The 18,093-nt window shown below is 44.1% G+C and overlaps 1 protein-coding gene across 1 annotated transcript in view; it reads right to left on the bottom strand.

The window, feature by feature from the left end:
- Positions 1-18,093, bottom strand: part of WNT5B (Wnt family member 5B) — a 200,987-nt gene that overhangs the window by 26,034 nt on the left and 156,860 nt on the right. The window contains exons 3-4 of the mRNA XM_089671813.1: positions 9,531-9,778; positions 963-1,255 (exon numbers count right to left, since the gene is read on the bottom strand). Coding sequence (XP_089527939.1) covers positions 963-1,255; positions 9,531-9,778 — 541 coding nt within the window. The remainder of the gene's footprint in view (positions 1-962; positions 1,256-9,530; positions 9,779-18,093) is intronic.

Below are 18,093 nucleotides of genomic sequence, written 5' to 3'. Positions count from 1 at the left end.
GTTTTTTTTCTTTTTTTCTAATTTGGCATGGGGTTCCCTTTAAAAGCAATACCAGACCTGAACAGCCTGGAATGGATCGGGTGGGGACCCCCATGTTGTTTTTTTCTCAATTTTTTTATTGCCGGCAATTGTTTGTTTTACATTCAGCTGTCAGCAGGTAACCCCATTGACAGCTGATGACTTACCCGTTGTTAAGGATGTGGCAGACGGCTTGTTGGCCGCTTCTTAACAACCAGCTATATACCGCTTTGAAAAAAAAAAAAGCTGGGCACTTGTGTTTAACAGAGTTTGGGAGAGTTTCGGAGCTGTCAGCTTTTTTTTTGCCAAAATGCTGCTGCTCCAGAACACCCTGGCAGTGTTTTATTTTTCTGCTACTAAACTCTCCTGCCACAAAATGCTGCTAAAAGCCTATGTGTGCATGAACACATAGGATAACATGCAGGGGAGATTAGAGGCAGTAAAAAAAAAAAGACGTCTGAAGCTCCTAAAAGTGGTGTCAAAAACATTCAGTGTTCATGAAACCTAAAGCTCTACAATACACACCCCATATCCCTCTGCCATGGCTGAGTGGCAAAGAAAAGTAAGAGCAAGAAACTTCCCAACATATTGAAAAATTCCATTTGTTGACCATTCCTTGTTCCCCAGTCATTCACTCCATGAATGCCAGTTCTGAACGTCTACAGAAGCAAGGAGAAGATCAATGTAAATCCCAAAACAGTCACACTTGTAATTTTTGTAGTCTCTCTACAAAATAAGAGCTGCATTTTTTGTGCATTTGACTGAGTAGTGAGCAAATACATATACAAATCATGGCACAGTCAGTCAGTACATCAAGTCAAACGTTTTGAAAAGAGTGGTTAGGGATTAGAACCCTTGTTGAGTTTTACTGCTATCTGGAGCTACACTTAGAGGATTTGGTTGGCCCTGGAAGGTTACAATCAGCAGGCATAATTCATACTCACCCTGCGTCCTGCCTCGTTGTTTTGCAGGTTCATTAAAGCCCGCGCTTGCTCTTCAGACCCTCTCGGGTAATTTTTCTCTCTCTCGCGAGCATCCACAAACTCCTTGGCAAACCGGTAGCCATAATCCACATTGTCCCCGCAGCCACCCCACAGCCAGTCTCGGGGCAAGTCTTTGGGACGTGCGGTCCGGCTGCAGCCGCAAGTGGCCAGCTCTCCCTCTCGGCAGGCACGGCTGATGGCATTCACCACTCCTGCTGCGCTGATGGCATAGGTGAAGGCAGCCTCTCTGCTTCCTGAAAGACAAAATCAAACAATGAGTTTCAAGATGGGAAGAATCTAAACATAACAATGTTATATCTACTATGGAAAGTGTAGGCTATGAGAACTGACCAATGAATCAATCTAAATTACAACTGGCTCTCTGCAATCAGAGGTGATTAATAAAATAGTCAAAAATGATCAGCAGCTCTATAAAGTGACAGAATGGTTTGTGATTACTATTTCATCAGTTTGGTCACATTGAGTCTTATTTAAAGTTGTACAAAAACCAAAAGCAAACATTTCATATTTTAACATTTTATTATTATTATTATTATTATTATTATTATTATTATTAATAATAATAATAATAATTATAATATTATATTGCAGCTTGCTAATTCTTAGATGTGCTGGCTGCATTTATTTTCCTTTTTCAAACTTTCTTTCCTTTATTATCATCTGGTCATCCTACCAGTACGTCTGTTACTTTTCAACAGGACAAGTTGTCCTGCAGATGCAGCAGTTAAGAGGGTTGAGACAAACCATTTACCACTGACAGGGGTGCTTACAAAGCTTTTCTTTATTATGTAATGTTATTTATGTAAACCCTTCATCTCAAAAGGAACAAAACTGTTGCTGTAAGTGATTATAAAGTGTGAGCTGGAGTTTGCCTTCAATTTGTTAGTGTATTTAAATATACTAGTACATCCAGCACTCCCCTCCCCCCACAATGACAATGCTGCTGTCCAGGCACTCAAATACATGGGGTGTGTTACTAGCCAGATCACCAGGTGAAAACAGAGGGGGAAAAAAGCCTAAAAAAAAAGAAAACTCCTCCTCCTCCCATGCTCATCTACAGGACTTCTCCAGAGCTTCCCCCATCCTCTGAAACTCCCTACCCCAATCTATCACATACTCTGCTCACTTTTAGGCGCACTCTGAAACCTATCTCTTCAGGGAAGCCTACCCCGCCCTCAGCTAATACTGGAATCCTCTACTCTTCCAACCACTCCATCCCCCACAGTCATTACCTTTTGTACCACTATCCCCTCCCTCCTAGATTGTAAGCTCCAAGGAGCAGGGCCCTCGAATCCCTCTTGTATTGAATTGTATTGTGACTGTACTGTCTCCCACCATAATGTAAAGCGCTGAGGAAACTGTCGGCGCTATATAAATCCTGTATAATAATAATAAAAAAAAGAAAACTAACAGAGCCACCACATCTAACAATTGGTACACTTCAATGTATTACATTTTGGTGTTGGGTTTATCAATACACAGTGGACACCATAAGCTCTCCAGCACAGTAACAAGCCTACTCTCCTGGAAGCCAAATGGTAATTTGTATTGATCTGTGAAGTGGTGTCTGCACAGTGGCCAGTATGTAAAACACGACAGATATGGATCAATTTGCACCTCTGGGCATGCAGTGTCTGCATTTCTTACCAAGTGATGACAGATAAAGTGCTAATTACTTATCACAGGCTGGAGGCATCACAAGTCCTCCAGGCTACCTGTCTGCCCATGTCCACTAGTGTGCTCACTGCAGGCTGCCGAATGCTTACTTGTGGCCATTGCTGGCAAAGCTGCTATATGGCATTTGGAAAGGTGCCAGTAGTCTGGGAGGGAAAGGCGCGGGGCGTGTTGCTGAGGCAGAGACTGAATATGGACAAATTGTATGCAGGAATTTACAAAAAAAAAAAACAAGATAAGGAATCCTCCTCAGGGGACAATATGGGTGCAGATGTCATGAAGGGATCCTTCCACTTGTATGATGCAGGAATGTTCACAGATCAATCACACCATTTCTGTGATAACCTTTATGGGATAACTTTCCCCTCTACAAAAATGTGAGGCTGGCCACAGACAGTGAGGGGGATTTGATGAACTTAAAACAAGCAGCTGTTAGATTGACATTTATAGCAATTACGAGGTAACATGATTGAATATCATTCTGTGCAAGGGAATGGAAATGACCGGACAGAGTAGTGGACAGCGGTATTCCTATGGGATCGCATAGAGTATGAAATAATTCATTTTTTTACAGAAGGGACTTAAGCTGGTCATATGCTGAGCAAAGTTCCCAATGATTGGTTGGTGGCCCTGTTGGCATCACTTTGCCCAACATCTTTCAACTGAGAAATCTAATGCTTGCCATACATGAATCAAAATTTGGCCTGTTCAATAGGGACCAGCTGAATTTTGATCCGTGTATGAGCAGGCTGGTTGTACACAAGTTAATCTATAAATCAACCGGCAGCACAGTGGCTAAATAGTTAGCACTTCCGCCTGGCAGTACTAGGTCGCTGGTTCAAATCCCGACCACGGCACCACCTGCCTGGAGTTTGCCTTTTCTCCCTGTGCCTGCGTGGGATTCCTCTGGGTACTCCGGTTTCCTCCCACCCTCCAAAGATATGTTGGTAGGTTAATTGCCTCCTGTCTAAATTGGCCCTAGTATGTGTATGTATGAATGTAAGTTAGGGAACTTAGATTGTACGCTCCTTGAGGGTTAGGGACTGATGTGAATGTACAATATATATGTGAAGCGCTGCATAAATTGATGGCGCTATATAAGTACCTGAAATAAATAAAACTTGTTTACAACCAGTCTGGTGAAAAATCTTCTCTCAAACAGTGTCGCCAGCTATAGCCCAGGACCCTCATGTGTGTATACTGACAGCAGGGAAATCTCCCTGCTGTTAGAATACAATAACACAACAGGAGGGATTCCCTTATCCACATAGAGTGTGTGAATGGGGGAATCAAGTCATTTTCTTTTGTTCAATCTGCTCCTTGAATGGACAAAAATGACTTGTGTATGGCCAGCTTAAGGAGCAGAGTGGAAAACTGCCAAAGAAAAGCACCTGCATTCAAACAAATGCAGGTCCCGCTGTGGTCCCGGCCATCAGAATACAATAGCCGTGGAGGGAGAATCATCTATCTGCTCTGTTTAGCATGAATGGAAGAATCCTGCAGGCAGAAAAAAAAATCTTTCACTGTACAGCCAGATTTTCTCAGTAACATCAGGCTCTGCTCCAGAGGAGCTTACACTCTAATGTCCAAACACAGTCATACACTATTATTATAATGCATTTATATAGCTCTGACATATTCTGCAGTGCTATACAGAGAAACACTAAGCCATTCACATTATACTTACCATACTCACCATAGTCACACAATGTTATGCATTTATATCTCTGACATATTCCTCAGTGCTGTACAGAGCACACTATGTGCTGGTTTACATCAGAACCCGGTGTGGGAAAGGCATGTTCCATGCACATTTCCCATACTGTGTTCAAACACACTGCCCTTGCGATTTGCATGGGGGTGCCAATGTGTTAACAGCACCCCAAGCACAGATGGCAAACGCAGTGTGTTTGCGGGCACCAAATTGCATGCTACCATGCAGTCTGCAGTCTAGTGCAGTGCATTTTTTAAAGTAGTGCAAGTTCTACTTTTTGCATGGTCCAGTGCATTTTTCAGCCCATTCAAATGAATGTGGAGTCAAAGAGCCCCGCACATTGGTGTGCAATCCTGTTGTGAACCGACCCAAGTCAGTCACATCAGTCTCTGCACCAGAGTTTACACTCTAATGTCCCCTCCATAGTCACACTCTATTATACATTTATATAGCGCTGACATATTCTTACTCCCTCCTAGATTGTAAGCTCCAAGGAGCAGGGCCCTCCTAACCCTCTTGTATTGAACTGTATTGTTGCTGTACCGTCTCCCGTTATTATTATAATACAGGATTTATATAGCGCAACGGTTTGCTCAGCGCTTTACAATATAACGGGAGACAATACAGCAACAATACAGTTCAATACAAGAGGGATACATAGAAGGGCCTGATCCTTGGAGCTTACAATCTAAGAGATGTATTGTAAAGCGCTGAGCAAACTGTTGGCGCTATATAAATCCTGTATTATTATAATAATAATATTCTGCAGTGCTGTACAAGGAACACAGCCATTCACAACAGTCCTTGCATCAGAGGACCTTAGACCATACAAACACCATAAGTAGAGCCCTGTTGGTAATAAAATTCAGGACCCTAGCGCTGCAAAGCCACAGCACGATCCTACATACCACAATTATGCTTTGTTTGCTTTGCTTTGTTTGCACCAATATAATTTTTGTAACCATTTTTGCTTTTTTCCCTTGTTTTTTTTTCCTGTCTGGATGTGGGAAAGTGATTGAGGGGTTATACCCCTCCCAGGAGAGGATAAGGAATGCGGAGGAGGAGGGGCCGCTGTCCCTTGTTTTAACACCTTTCTTTAGGAGAGCAGATCAAACTCAACCTGATCTCAGCATTTCAGAGCTGCATTTCAAAAGGAGCCCAAACAATACATCCTCACACCTCTGATCATGGGAGGAGATGTGACCCCAACAGGAGGGGGAGAGACAGCTGCCAGACCTAAGAAGACCATAACAGGGCAAATTAATAGAGAGCCATCAAACATTTGATTCCATTTTTTGTTGCAATCACAGAACAATTAAATGAAATGATGGTTTCTATTGGACAAAAGTTGACGGAATCTAAACTGCTCAGACCAAATGCTTGGGGAAAGAATCGAATTGTTATAATGAAATTGCTGTAGTTTTTCCTATTTCTATTTATCTTAATTCCATTGTTTAATAAATTGTATTAAAGATGTAAATTTACTGCCCAGATTCAACTGCAAAATCAACCAAAATCTGGAAAAGCATCAAAATTCTTGTTGAGCATATGGCGACAGTATTTGCCATTCTTGGTGGTTCAAAAGTAATTGAAATTCTGTGCAAATAGCCATATGTATGGTCAGCTTATAGTGTACTAAACCCCCAAAACAATGTGATATATTGCAGCCTAGCCTACCCATCCTTAGATGTGGTTGCTGCATCAATTTTGTTTTTCAGGATTTTCTCCCTTCCAATAAACACACTTTCTGTTCTAGGATGACAATACTCATTTACTATACTGTATCTACTGAAAAGTAGCCCTGTCACCTGTATGCTGCTCTTGGACTAAAGCCATCCACAACTCTGCCCAATATGCTCCAATATGCTCAACAAGCAAAAACCTATTCATTTCAATGGTCCTTGTCCACATCTGAGCATTTTTATGACTATAGGAAAATGCCTGTTGCTCCAAAAAAGTACATGAGCTTCTTTTAGGTAAAAAATAGTGTTTTTGGCCCCATAGAATTCAATAGGAATGCCTGAAAAATGCACAAAATAAGTGTTTTACGAGCATTTTGTTGTGAGTTTTCCTGCCAAATAATAGCTCTTCACCCATAATGCTTTCTATTGGCTAAAATAAAATTACCTAAAGCTTGATTACACATGTAAATGCTTGTAATACACTTCTAAAATGCTTGTATAAGCTTGGAAAACTCTCAAAGAAAAACATATGAAAATTGCTCTGCTCGGGTGTTTTTCAGTCCACAGAAGATAGTTAGAAAAGCTGATAACATTGAGGTTGAAGTTATTAAACAGGAAGTTACAAGTATACTGGATTTCTGGCAGGACCAACAGATATTGTTTGTACTTGCTGAAAATGTATTTCAAAAAAACAAATACAGCCATCACATCTAAGCAACTGAAATATTGTGCTTGAGTTTAGATTGCACTTCAATGACAAATCACCATACAACTATTAGGATTCAATTGTTTCTGCTCTTTTGAATTTAATAAAAAAAAACACTAAAATGTATAAATTTGTTTTTTTTTTGTTTTTTTTTCAGGCTAATTAAATTTTCTGCAAAAACAGAAAATATCTGCTGATCCAGCCAGAAATCCAATGTCCTTGTAACTTTCTGTGTTATCATCCTTCCAATCCATCTTCTGTGAACTACAAAACACTTCCATGTTATGTAATGGAGATGAGAAAAGTGGAAGGTGTTTGTAGTCCAAACATGGAGATGTTGACAACTCTGCTCTTCCTTATATATTGTGCGATCAGTAAGCGTAGTAGTAGAGTATTGTACTGTGTTAGCCATCAATAAGTGCAGAAAGTTTTACTTTCAACTTAAAAGTGACACTAAAGCATCGTTTTTTTTAAAATAACAAACATGTCTATACTTACCTGCTCTGTGCAGTGGTTTTGCACAGAGCAGCCCCGATCCTCTTCTTTTTGGGTCCCTGCCAGCATGCCTGGCTACTCCCCCTCAAGCAGCGCCCCCCAGAAGGTTTTTTACCTTCATGTAAAACCTTCATCCTTTACAGCCACTTTAAGTTACTGTAGATGCAGTTTTTCAGGATGCTTTACAGTAGGTTCCTTCTTCAGACTTTATACATTTCTTAAATGAAGTATTAAAATGTATAAAGGCTGAAGAAAGGATAAAGATATTCTGAAAGCTTGCACCTCAATAACTTAAAGCGGAGCTCCACCCAAAAGGGGAAGTTCCGCTTTAAGGATTGCTCCCCTGCTCCCCATTAAGGATTGGCACCTTTGGGGGGCGGAGGGAGAGCTGGTACCCGAATTTGACAAGTACCCGCTCCCACTTCCGGTCTGATTGCCTAGGTGTCCTTCCTTCCTCCCTCCCTCCCTGTAGTCTTTTGGGACACGTGACAGGTCCCAGAAAACTATTTATTTATTATTTATTTCAGGTACTTATATAGCGCTGTCCATTTACGCAGCACTTTACACAAATATATATTGTACATTCACATCAGTCCATAACCCTCAAGGGGCGTACAATCTACAAAGGTCCCTAACTCACATTCATACATACACATACTAGGGCCAATTTAGACAGGAGTCAATTAACCTACCAGCATGTCTTTGGAGTGTAAGAGGAAATCGGAGTACCCGGAGGAAACCCACGCAGGCATAGTGAGAACATGCAAACTCCAGGCAGGTGGTGCCGTGGCTGGGATTTAAACCGACGACCCGAGTACTGCCAGGTGGAAGTGCTAACCATTTAGCCACTGTGCTGCCCCCACTATAGGACCATGAAGTGCAGCGCTTCTCGCGCATGCGCAGTAGGTACCCGGCTGTGAAGCTGCAAGCTGTCACAGCCGGATGCCCACACTGAAGATGCCGGCCTCCTGGAATACAGGACGGCCGGTGAAATGGGCTGGGGGGAACACACCGCAGGACTGAGGGACAGGTAAATGGCTGTTTTTTAAAAGTCAGCAGGTACAGTTTTTGTAGCTGTTGACTTTTATTTTTTGAAAGGGTGAGTGGACTCTGCTTTAAGTTAGCTAATAAAGGGTATGCCTTAAGCTCCAAAATAAAGTGAAATATTGCTTCAGTGTAATGTATCAAAGAGTTTACTAGATCAAATGACTCCTGTTTTGACATCATGATACCATATCCTCCAATGAATATGGAATGTCCCAGCTGAGATGGTCATCTTCTGGTCCAGACCTCTCAGCAGCAGCCTGGCTGATCTCTGGTCACAACTTCCAAAGTTCAAGGAAAGTGCAAAAGGTCTCTTGGGAGGATTGTAGTGTGGGTGTGTGGTCTGGGGGGCGTCAGGAACAGAAAAGCAGCCATCTCCTTTACAAATATTACTCCTCACACATCTATTGAATGCAATGCGAGTGCAGATCCTATCACTGCCGACAGGCCCCTTCCGCCATCATTATCCTCTGTGACAGAAATCTCCTTACAAGGAATTACTTAAAGGGTATGTCAACCATTACCATGAACTTCTCTTATTTGTTCCCTTTTGTTGTGTTGGGTACAGGGGTGGACTGACAACTCATGGGGCCCCCGGGCAATAGGGGATCATGGGGCCCCTGTGTCCTTGCCCAAACTCAAAAAAGCCTATGAAAAAGGTGCCAGGGGCATCTCATGGGGCCCCCTACTGACCCCGGGCCCTCGGGCAGTGCCTGAGTTTCCAAATGGTCAGTCCGCCCCTGGTTGGGTATGCCATTGAAGGTGTTTTGATATACAGTATCTGTTTGATTAGAGGAAATAATTATTTGTTGATCCTGCCTGAAGTCTTGTGAGCTGCTAACTTCTTGTGCTGACTGCTATTGGTTACATTGTCCTGTGCCATCCCTTAGCTCTACTTGGGACTACTACTCGCCCCCAAATATTAAGAAGGGGAGGAAGTGTTCTAAAGTCCTGCCCTAGGGTGGCAACGCTGCTCCTCCATAGATACAAGCATTATCACATTAGGACAAGCAGCGTGTTACTGGTAGGGTCACTTCGTGAAAAAAAAAAAAGCCTGAATGAAGAAAACAAATGCAGCCACCACATCTAAGGATTGGTAAACTGCAATATATTACATTTTTGTTCTTGTGTTTAGATATACCTTAAGCATAGAAGTGGAATAGGATGACAGACTAGTGTTCACACACTCTTACCAATCTGCATGACCCGGCCGAACACTGATGTATTGTCCACCGTGCTGCAGTTCCAGCGTCGTTGCTTGAACTGATACTGGCATTCCTTGATGCCTGTCTTGGCCCCTTCACCGATGTACACCATGTGGTCCTGATAAAGCTGGCACAACTTCCTCTGCCCAGGGGATAGGCCGGTCAGCTGACTACACAGAGGCTGTGCGCCAATGATGTACAATTCAGGCCTCTGTACTGGATTCAAGGCCAGCGACCTAGATGGGAAAAAAAGGGTGAAAAAAACATAAACTGGGTCCAAGACTTAGAAATTCCTTATGCAACCATGCATAGCAATTATATTACTCTTCCTACCAGTCCATCCCCCACAGTTACTACCTTTTGTACCACTAGCCCCTCCCTCTTAGATTGTAAGCTCCCAGGATCAGGCCCTCCTAACCCTCTTGTATTGAACTGTATTGTTGCTGTATTGTCTCCCGTTATATTGTAAAGCGCTGAGCAAACTGTTGGCGCTATATAAATCCTGTATAATAATAATATTACTCATCCTTTCAGCTAAGTAATATTTATTGTTTTGTTTAGAAGCCTTCTTTCAAGCGGAGCTGCTTCCAATTTTGTTTTTTTTAAACTGAGTGGAGGAAAAGGGTTAGAACCTCTGTCAGGACTTTTATTTCTGTCTGTGTCCCCACTGACTTCTGACTGTAGTCACTGGACAGGAAGTGAGGGTAAATCCCCTTACCTTAGACACAAACAGCAACCAACCAAAAAACAAAAAAGTTAGAGCTGAAGTTCCAATTTAAGGGATAATATACACTTCCAAGTTGCAGTAACACGTGCATTACGGTTATGCATGGCAACACATGGAACATGCATTGCTGCCTTGCAGTGGAACTCATTTGGAATGGCACCCCAATATACTTGTGCTGTAGTGTCCCACAATGCGTTGCGGTGTGTTGCATTAGAAAAAAAGGGTTGTGTGCTGTTTAAAGCATGTTGGATGCATTGGCAGCCCATTATTTTTGAATGGGCTGCCCTAACACAATGCACAGTGACATAAAACACATTAACATACCACACAGAAGTAATTGGGCCCGAAAGGAAAATCTACCTTTTACATCACTTTGTTCAAACACCACAAGAGTGGAAACACTCCCACTTTGCAATATATACTTTTTTTTTAAGATTTGCCATTTATTGAACACTGTTACCTATTTCATTTATAATTATGTATTTTGTGGTCTACAGCCTTGAAACCCTCCTCTTCCTTCCTGTGGCATGAGATGTTATGGATTTACAAAAGCCAATGATGATTTATCAAAAGTGTTTAAGAGAAAATATCGGCCTACAGCAGCAAAGTGAATGTTGCTTGGCTGCCCTCCCACCAACATGCAGGAAAAATAGAAGGATAGAGAAGGATAGCACAGAAGGCTATATCCTGCAGGACGTGGCACCTTTATCTTATAATTAGGGGCCAAGTACAGAACTGCACAGCTCTAATGTACAGCACAAAATCTCTTTAAATGGATGGGGATTATTGTGTTGTATCTAGTTCCATATTATCAAAGTATCTTATAACATCGTTGTACGGGTCAAACTTGAACAGTGTCTGTCTGGGTCACCTTCTGGGCTGCATTTCAACAATTGATCTATTTGCTAACACACAACAAGAACCAAATGAGACCACCTGGAGATATTATCATCAGAGGGAAGTGGAGAGTAGACCATCCACCAATCTCCTGGACATCATTCATACTTCTATGCTCCAAACTGCATGCTTTGTTTGACCTCGTTCACAAGAGCATAAAAAGGCAAGTATTTCTTTTTCATTAATAAAGCTTTCCAAATGCTTTGCAAGTAGGCAAATACTCGTTCTTCACAATAGCGAATGCTCTAATGTACACATAGGGTTTGGAGTCATTTTAACCTTGCCCGCAACTTTGGCAAGCCTACCAATTTGCAAAGCTTGCCAAGTAGTAACAATCAAGTCATGGAAGCACAGCACAATGCTTTCTGAAGCCCCTAAGGAGTTTGACATGGATTTTCTAGTGCTACAGCAAGGTTCATTTCCTTTTTCCCCCTCCCATCACAAAAAAGCCCTGCCATAAAACCCCTCATATTTTTTTTTTTTTGCAGTATGGGTCCCACGGAAAGGTTTTCCTTCATTTTCTGTCACAACACAACAGGAAGTGAAAGGAAATCTTTCCAACTTGAGGATGTTCCCCTATTAGACAGTTGTCACCAAAACAGGGGCCCTCTCCTTTCATCCTTTCAGTTCTTCTGACAATGGTGAGCGGGACAAATAGAGAAGGTGAATCTAACGAGCAGGGACACAGACAAAAAAAAGAAAAACCTGACAGGAGTTCCCCCACCCACTTTATTTGCTATGACAATTTCTACATACTACTTGTGTACTTTACCCCATAGTACACTAAGTGCCATGTGCAATATTCAGATACTAAATTGGCATTTTATACCCATGCTAGGAACTGTATATGAACTCAAATTTCATGCTAAAACAACTATGATGACTAAAGCAATGTTTCTCAACCTTTTTTTTTCAGTCAAGGCACCCTTTAAAATTATGGACAATCCCGAAGCACCTTTTCAAATTATAGATGGTCTGAAGACACCCCATTATAAAATGGGGTGCATCTAGACTGTCCATAATTTTAAAAGGGCACTGCATTCTAAAATGTGAAAAATTATTCTAATACTTTTATATAATGCAGCAACATCCACACATGTAGGACACCCAACATTAGAGGTGATTTATTCTTCCAAAGCAAATACACCTTTGCACACTGGTACTGACTAGTATTCCATTGTTTCTCTTCTCCCTCAGTTTTTCTCCATCACTGAGCTAATGTGACCCCAGCACTGATGGAGGGGCAGGGGAGGGGCAAACTAGGATGCTGTGCAGGCAGCGGACATCCTCCCTATCAAATGATGATGTCATTGGTTGTCAAGAAGCCGGTTCTAGAGGTCGTAATGGTGCACAATGAAAACCTGTGTCTTTGTGTAACTAAAAGGCAGGTTTGTTTCATCGCTGGCTTGTTTTCAAAATTTGGGCAATTTTTAGACATTTTGCCAAGGCACCCCTGAAGAAACCTCAAGGCACCCTGGTTGAGAAAGGCTGGACTAAAGTGTATTTACTATAGTGAATGTACAATAGTAAATGTGAATGGCTGCTGCTCTGATGGGATTCTCAACCCTCAAAGACTAAAGTTAGGTCTCATATACACATGAACTCTCCTAGATGTTTGGCTCTCCCAGCAGCAGAAAAATGCTAAATGGTACTGTGTTTACCAGTGTTTAGTGCTTGGACATTTATTCATTTGATTGGCCAGAGTATTTTTCATTGACATGATTAAATGTCCAAGCATTAATGCGTCGTTCAGATGCGTTTACAAGCGTTTTTGCTGTGTTTTAGTGTTTTTGTCCAAAATGTTCCTCTCCTGAATGCGATTCTTCTGAGTTCAGGAGAGGATCGTTTAACTACCCCTAATTTCTGCCTGTGTGTACATGGACACATAATCTTTTATTGAGTTGAGCAAAAAAATGTCAAAAGCTCCTAAACGTGAAGCAGTGTACATGAGGCCTTACTGTGCAAGCGCTGCCTAGTCAAAGTGAATGATATCAAACATAAATATAAACACAATTAGTCCATATACACGTGCTTCTTTGTTATTTCATGCAAATGGAAATGGTTCAGTCTCTTAACAGGGCCGTGCACTACTTCTTTAAATAAGTGCAAACTTCCAGTGCTGTGCTCCTCGCCACTGATCCCACTCACTCACTGACAGCTGTGGACTCTTAGATATGTAGAAGAGTCACAAGCGCTTTGTATAGATGTCCTGGTACTGCTGGGGCTTGTAGTCCTTCTCTGTAGCTGTATCTTAACTCAGCAGCGATGTTCACAGGCATATACTCTCCAGCCACTTTATTAGGCCCACCTTGCTAGTACCAAGTTGGACCCACTTTTGCCTTCGAACTGCCTTAATTCTTCCTAGCATAGTTTCAACAAGGTGTTGGAAACATTTCTCAGATTTTGGTCCATATAGACATGAGTTACTGTTGCCTTTCTATCATCTCGAACCAGTCTGCCCATTCTCCTCTGACATCAACAAGACATTTTCGTCCACACAACTGCCGCTCACTGGATATTTTCTCTTTTTCGGACCATTCTCTGTAAACCCTAGAGATGGTTGTGTGTAAAAATCCCAGGAGTTCAGCAGTTTTTGAAATACTCAGACCAGCCCATCTGGCACCAACAACCTTGCCATGTTCAAAGTCATTTAAATCCCCATTCTGATGCTTGGTTTGAACTTCAACAAGTCATCTTCACCACGTCTACGTGCCTAAATGCATTGAGTTGCTGCCATGTGATTCGCTGATTACCAATTTGTGTTACTAAGCAATTGAACAGGTATACCTAATAAAGTGGCCAGTAAGTGTATAACTTTCACATATGAAGGAAATTATAGACCCACTTAGCATAATTCCATTTAATTAATTTATTACATAACATGGGTTACACTCACTTGAAACAGATGAATTCAAGCAGAATCGCCAGACTGGAAGTGACGCACCAGTGAGCGTTCCACCAACCAGATATGACATCACCAATGTTCTCCATCTGACACGTTTTGCCCCTTCCACTGGGCATCCTCAGAGGTACTTCTGAGGATGCGCTGGTGTAGTGATTCACTTCTAATTCTTTTTTTTTTTAAAGTGAGTGTAACTGGTACTGTCTATCATTTCCTTTGTATATGGGAGTTATGTATGCCTATGAACATCGCTACTGAATTAAGTTAAAGCTACAGAGGAGGACTACAAGCCCCAGCGGTACCAAGACATCTATACAAAGCGCTTATGACTCTTAGACATATCTAAGCGTTCACAGGTGTCGATGAGTGAGTGGATTCCCTGGCGGGAAGCACAGCACTGAAAGTTTACACTATATTTAAAGAAATAGTGGACAGCACTGCTATGAGACTGAACCATTGCCTTTTGCACAAAATAATGAAAAAGTATGTGAATTTGGACTAATTGTCGTTGTGTTTATGTTTACATTTATGTTTGATATTATTCACTTTGACTAGGCAGCGCCTGTACAGTTAACTTTATTATTCAGATACTGTAAGTACAGGAACTGCCCCATCTAATTTTCAGAAACTGTTAGTACAGAAATTACACATTGCAATTAGAGATGAGCGAAGAAATGAAAAATTCGATTCGACTGATTCGGCGAATTCGTGGACAATATTCGATTCGAGTCGAATAAATTCGCTGTGAATTTAACTTAAAAAAGGGTGTTTCTAGGCTTCAGAGAGACTTAATATTAGTGCAGAACACTGTACCTTTAATTTAAATGCCCTTGGAGTCTGCTGGGGAAGAGAAATAATACTGTCTGTCAGTATGACATGCAGATGAGTGCCGTCGATCTTAGAATCACTGCACACTTCACTCCTTTGGCCAGTCACGGGGCCAAAACCAGTGTTTGGAGCCACAGTGTGGCGGTGGAGGCAGCAGCAATGGGAGGCCATACAGCAACCTATGACAAAATGGAAACCAGCAGGAGCGTGAGGAGACCTGAAAGTGGCACATGGCAGAGTGGGAGCAATGGGAGGCGGTACAGGGACCCAGGTCACACTATGGGCCCAGCAGCAGCGTGACCAGGCGGTACGGGGGCCCATGGCCGATATGGGGCTTGGTGGCACCTATGGAAGGCCTGTAATCTGCCAGCAACCTATGACAAAATGGACAACCGCAGGAGTGTGAGGAGATTTCAAAGTGGCACATGGCAGAGTGGAAGCAATGGAAGGCCGTACAGGGACCCAGGTCACACTGTGGGACCAGCATCAGCGTGAACAGGCGGTACGGGGGCCCATGGCCGATTTGACCTCATTCATCCCATAGTCCTGCCGACTCACGAATAGCGTGGCCTCCTCAAAGGGCCTGAGCAAGCGCAGGTGTCACACATGAGCTGCCAATGGCTGACATCTAAGTTACACAGGGAGTACCTTTATCCGCTTTTAACATCAGGAAATCTGTGATGGCCTTTAGCTGTTCGTAAAGGCGGTCTAACATATGTAGGGTTGAATTCCACCTTGTTGCAACGTCACAGCATGAGGAGTCGGTACGGGGGCCCATGGCAGATTACATGTCTGGCAGCAGCTATGTGAGGCCCGTAATCTGCCTGCACCCTATGTCAAAAAATTTAACACACCAGCAGTGTGAAGAGACCTGAAAGTGGCACATGGCAGCAGAGTGTGGCGATGGAGACAGCAGCAATGGGAGGCCGTACAGGGACCCATGAGAGACTCTAGACTTGGCAGCAGCATGAGGAGGCGGTATATAGGGGCCCATGGCAGATTAGGGGCCTGGCAGCAGCTATGTGAGGCCCGTAATCTGCCTGCACCCTATGTCAAAAAATTTAACACACCAGCAGTGTGAAGAGACCTGAAAGTGGCACATGGCAGCAGAGTGTGGCGATGGAGACAGCAGCAATGGGAGGCCATACAGGGACCCATGACAGACTCTGGACTTGGCAGCAGCATGAGGAGGCGGTATATAGGGGCCCATGGCAGATTAGGGGCCTGGCAGCAGCTATGTGAGGCCCGTAATCTGCCTGCACCCTATGTCAAAAAATTTAACACACCAGCAGTGTGAAGAGACCTGAAAGTGGCACATGGCAGCAGAGTGTGGCGATGGAGACAGCAGCAATGGGAGGCCGTACAGGGACCCATGAGAGACTCTAGACTTGGCAGCAGCATGAGGAGGCGGTATATAGGGGCCCATGGCAGATTAGGGGCCTGGCAGCAGCTATGTGAGGCCCGTAATCTGCCTGCACCCTATGTCAAAAAATTTAACACACCAGCAGTGTGTGAGGAGACCTGAAAGTGGCACATGGCAGAGTGTGGCGATGGAGACAGCAGCAATGGGAGGCCGTACAGGGACCCATGAGAGACTCTGGACCTGGCAGCAGCATGAGGAAGCGGTATATAGGGGCCTATGGCAGATTAGGGGCCTGGCAGCAGCTATAGGAGGCCCATAATCTGCCAGCACCCTATGTCAAAAAATTCTACACACCAGCAGTGTGTGAGGAGACCTGAAAGTGGCACATGGCAGAGTGTGGCGATGGAGACAGCAGCAATGGGAGGCCGTACAGGGACCCATGAGAGACTCTGGACCTGGCAGCAGCATGAGGAGGCGGTATATAGGGGCCTATGGCAGATTAGGGGCCTGGCAGCAGCTATAGGAGGCCCATAATCTGCCAGCACCCTATGTCAAAAAATTCTACACACCAGCAGTGTGAGGAGACCTGAAAGTGGCACATGGCAGCAGAGTGTGGCGATGGAGACAGCAGCAATGGGAGGCCGTACAGGGACCCATGACAGACTCTAGACTTGGCAGCAGCATGAGGAGGCGGTATATAGGGGCCCATGGCAGATTAGGGGCCTGGCAGCAGCTATGTGAGGCCCGTAATCTGCCTGCACCCTATGTCAAAAAATTTAACACACCAGCAGTGTGAAGAGACCTGAAAGTGGCACATGGCAGCAGAGTGTGGCGATGGAGACAGCAGCAATGGGAGGCCATACAGGGACCCATGACAGACTCTGGACTTGGCAGCAGCATGAGGAGGCGGTATATAGGGGCCCATGGCAGATTAGGGGCCTGGCAGCAGCTATGTGAGGCCCGTAATCTGCCTGCACCCTATGTCAAAAAATTTAACACACCAGCAGTGTGAAGAGACCTGAAAGTGGCACATGGCAGCAGAGTGTGGCGATGGAGACAGCAGCAATGGGAGGCCGTACAGGGACCCATGAGAGACTCTAGACTTGGCAGCAGCATGAGGAGGCGGTATATAGGGGCCCATGGCAGATTAGGGGCCTGGCAGCAGCTATGTGAGGCCCGTAATCTGCCTGCACCCTATGTCAAAAAATTTAACACACCAGCAGTGTGAAGAGACCTGAAAGTGGCACATGGCAGCAGAGTGTGGCGATGGAGACAGCAGCAATGGGAGGCCATACAGGGACCCATGACAGACTCTGGACTTGGCAGCAGCATGAGGAGGCGGTATATAGGGGCCCATGGCAGATTAGGGGCCTGGCAGCAGCTATGTGAGGCCCGTAATCTGCCTGCACCCTATGTCAAAAAATTTAACACACCAGCAGTGTGAAGAGACCTGAAAGTGGCACATGGCAGCAGAGTGTGGCGATGGAGACAGCAGCAATGGGAGGCCGTACAGGGACCCATGAGAGACTCTAGACTTGGCAGCAGCATGAGGAGGCGGTATATAGGGGCCCATGGCAGATTAGGGGCCTGGCAGCAGCTATGTGAGGCCCGTAATCTGCCTGCACCCTATGTCAAAAAATTTAACACACCAGCAGTGTGAAGAGACCTGAAAGTGGCACATGGCAGCAGAGTGTGGCGATGGAGACAGCAGCAATGGGAGGCCATACAGGGACCCATGACAGACTCTGGACTTGGCAGCAGCATGAGGAGGCGGTATATAGGGGCCCATGGCAGATTAGGGGCCTGGCAGCAGCTATGTGAGGCCCGTAATCTG

This window comes from Staurois parvus, unplaced genomic scaffold (genome assembly GCF_062004578.1).
Source record: "Staurois parvus isolate SC_StPar_1 unplaced genomic scaffold, SC_StPar_1.0 ptg000114l, whole genome shotgun sequence".
NCBI classification, from domain to species: Eukaryota; Metazoa; Chordata; class Amphibia; order Anura; family Ranidae; genus Staurois; species Staurois parvus.
This window is presented reverse-complemented; position numbering and strand designations above follow the sequence as displayed.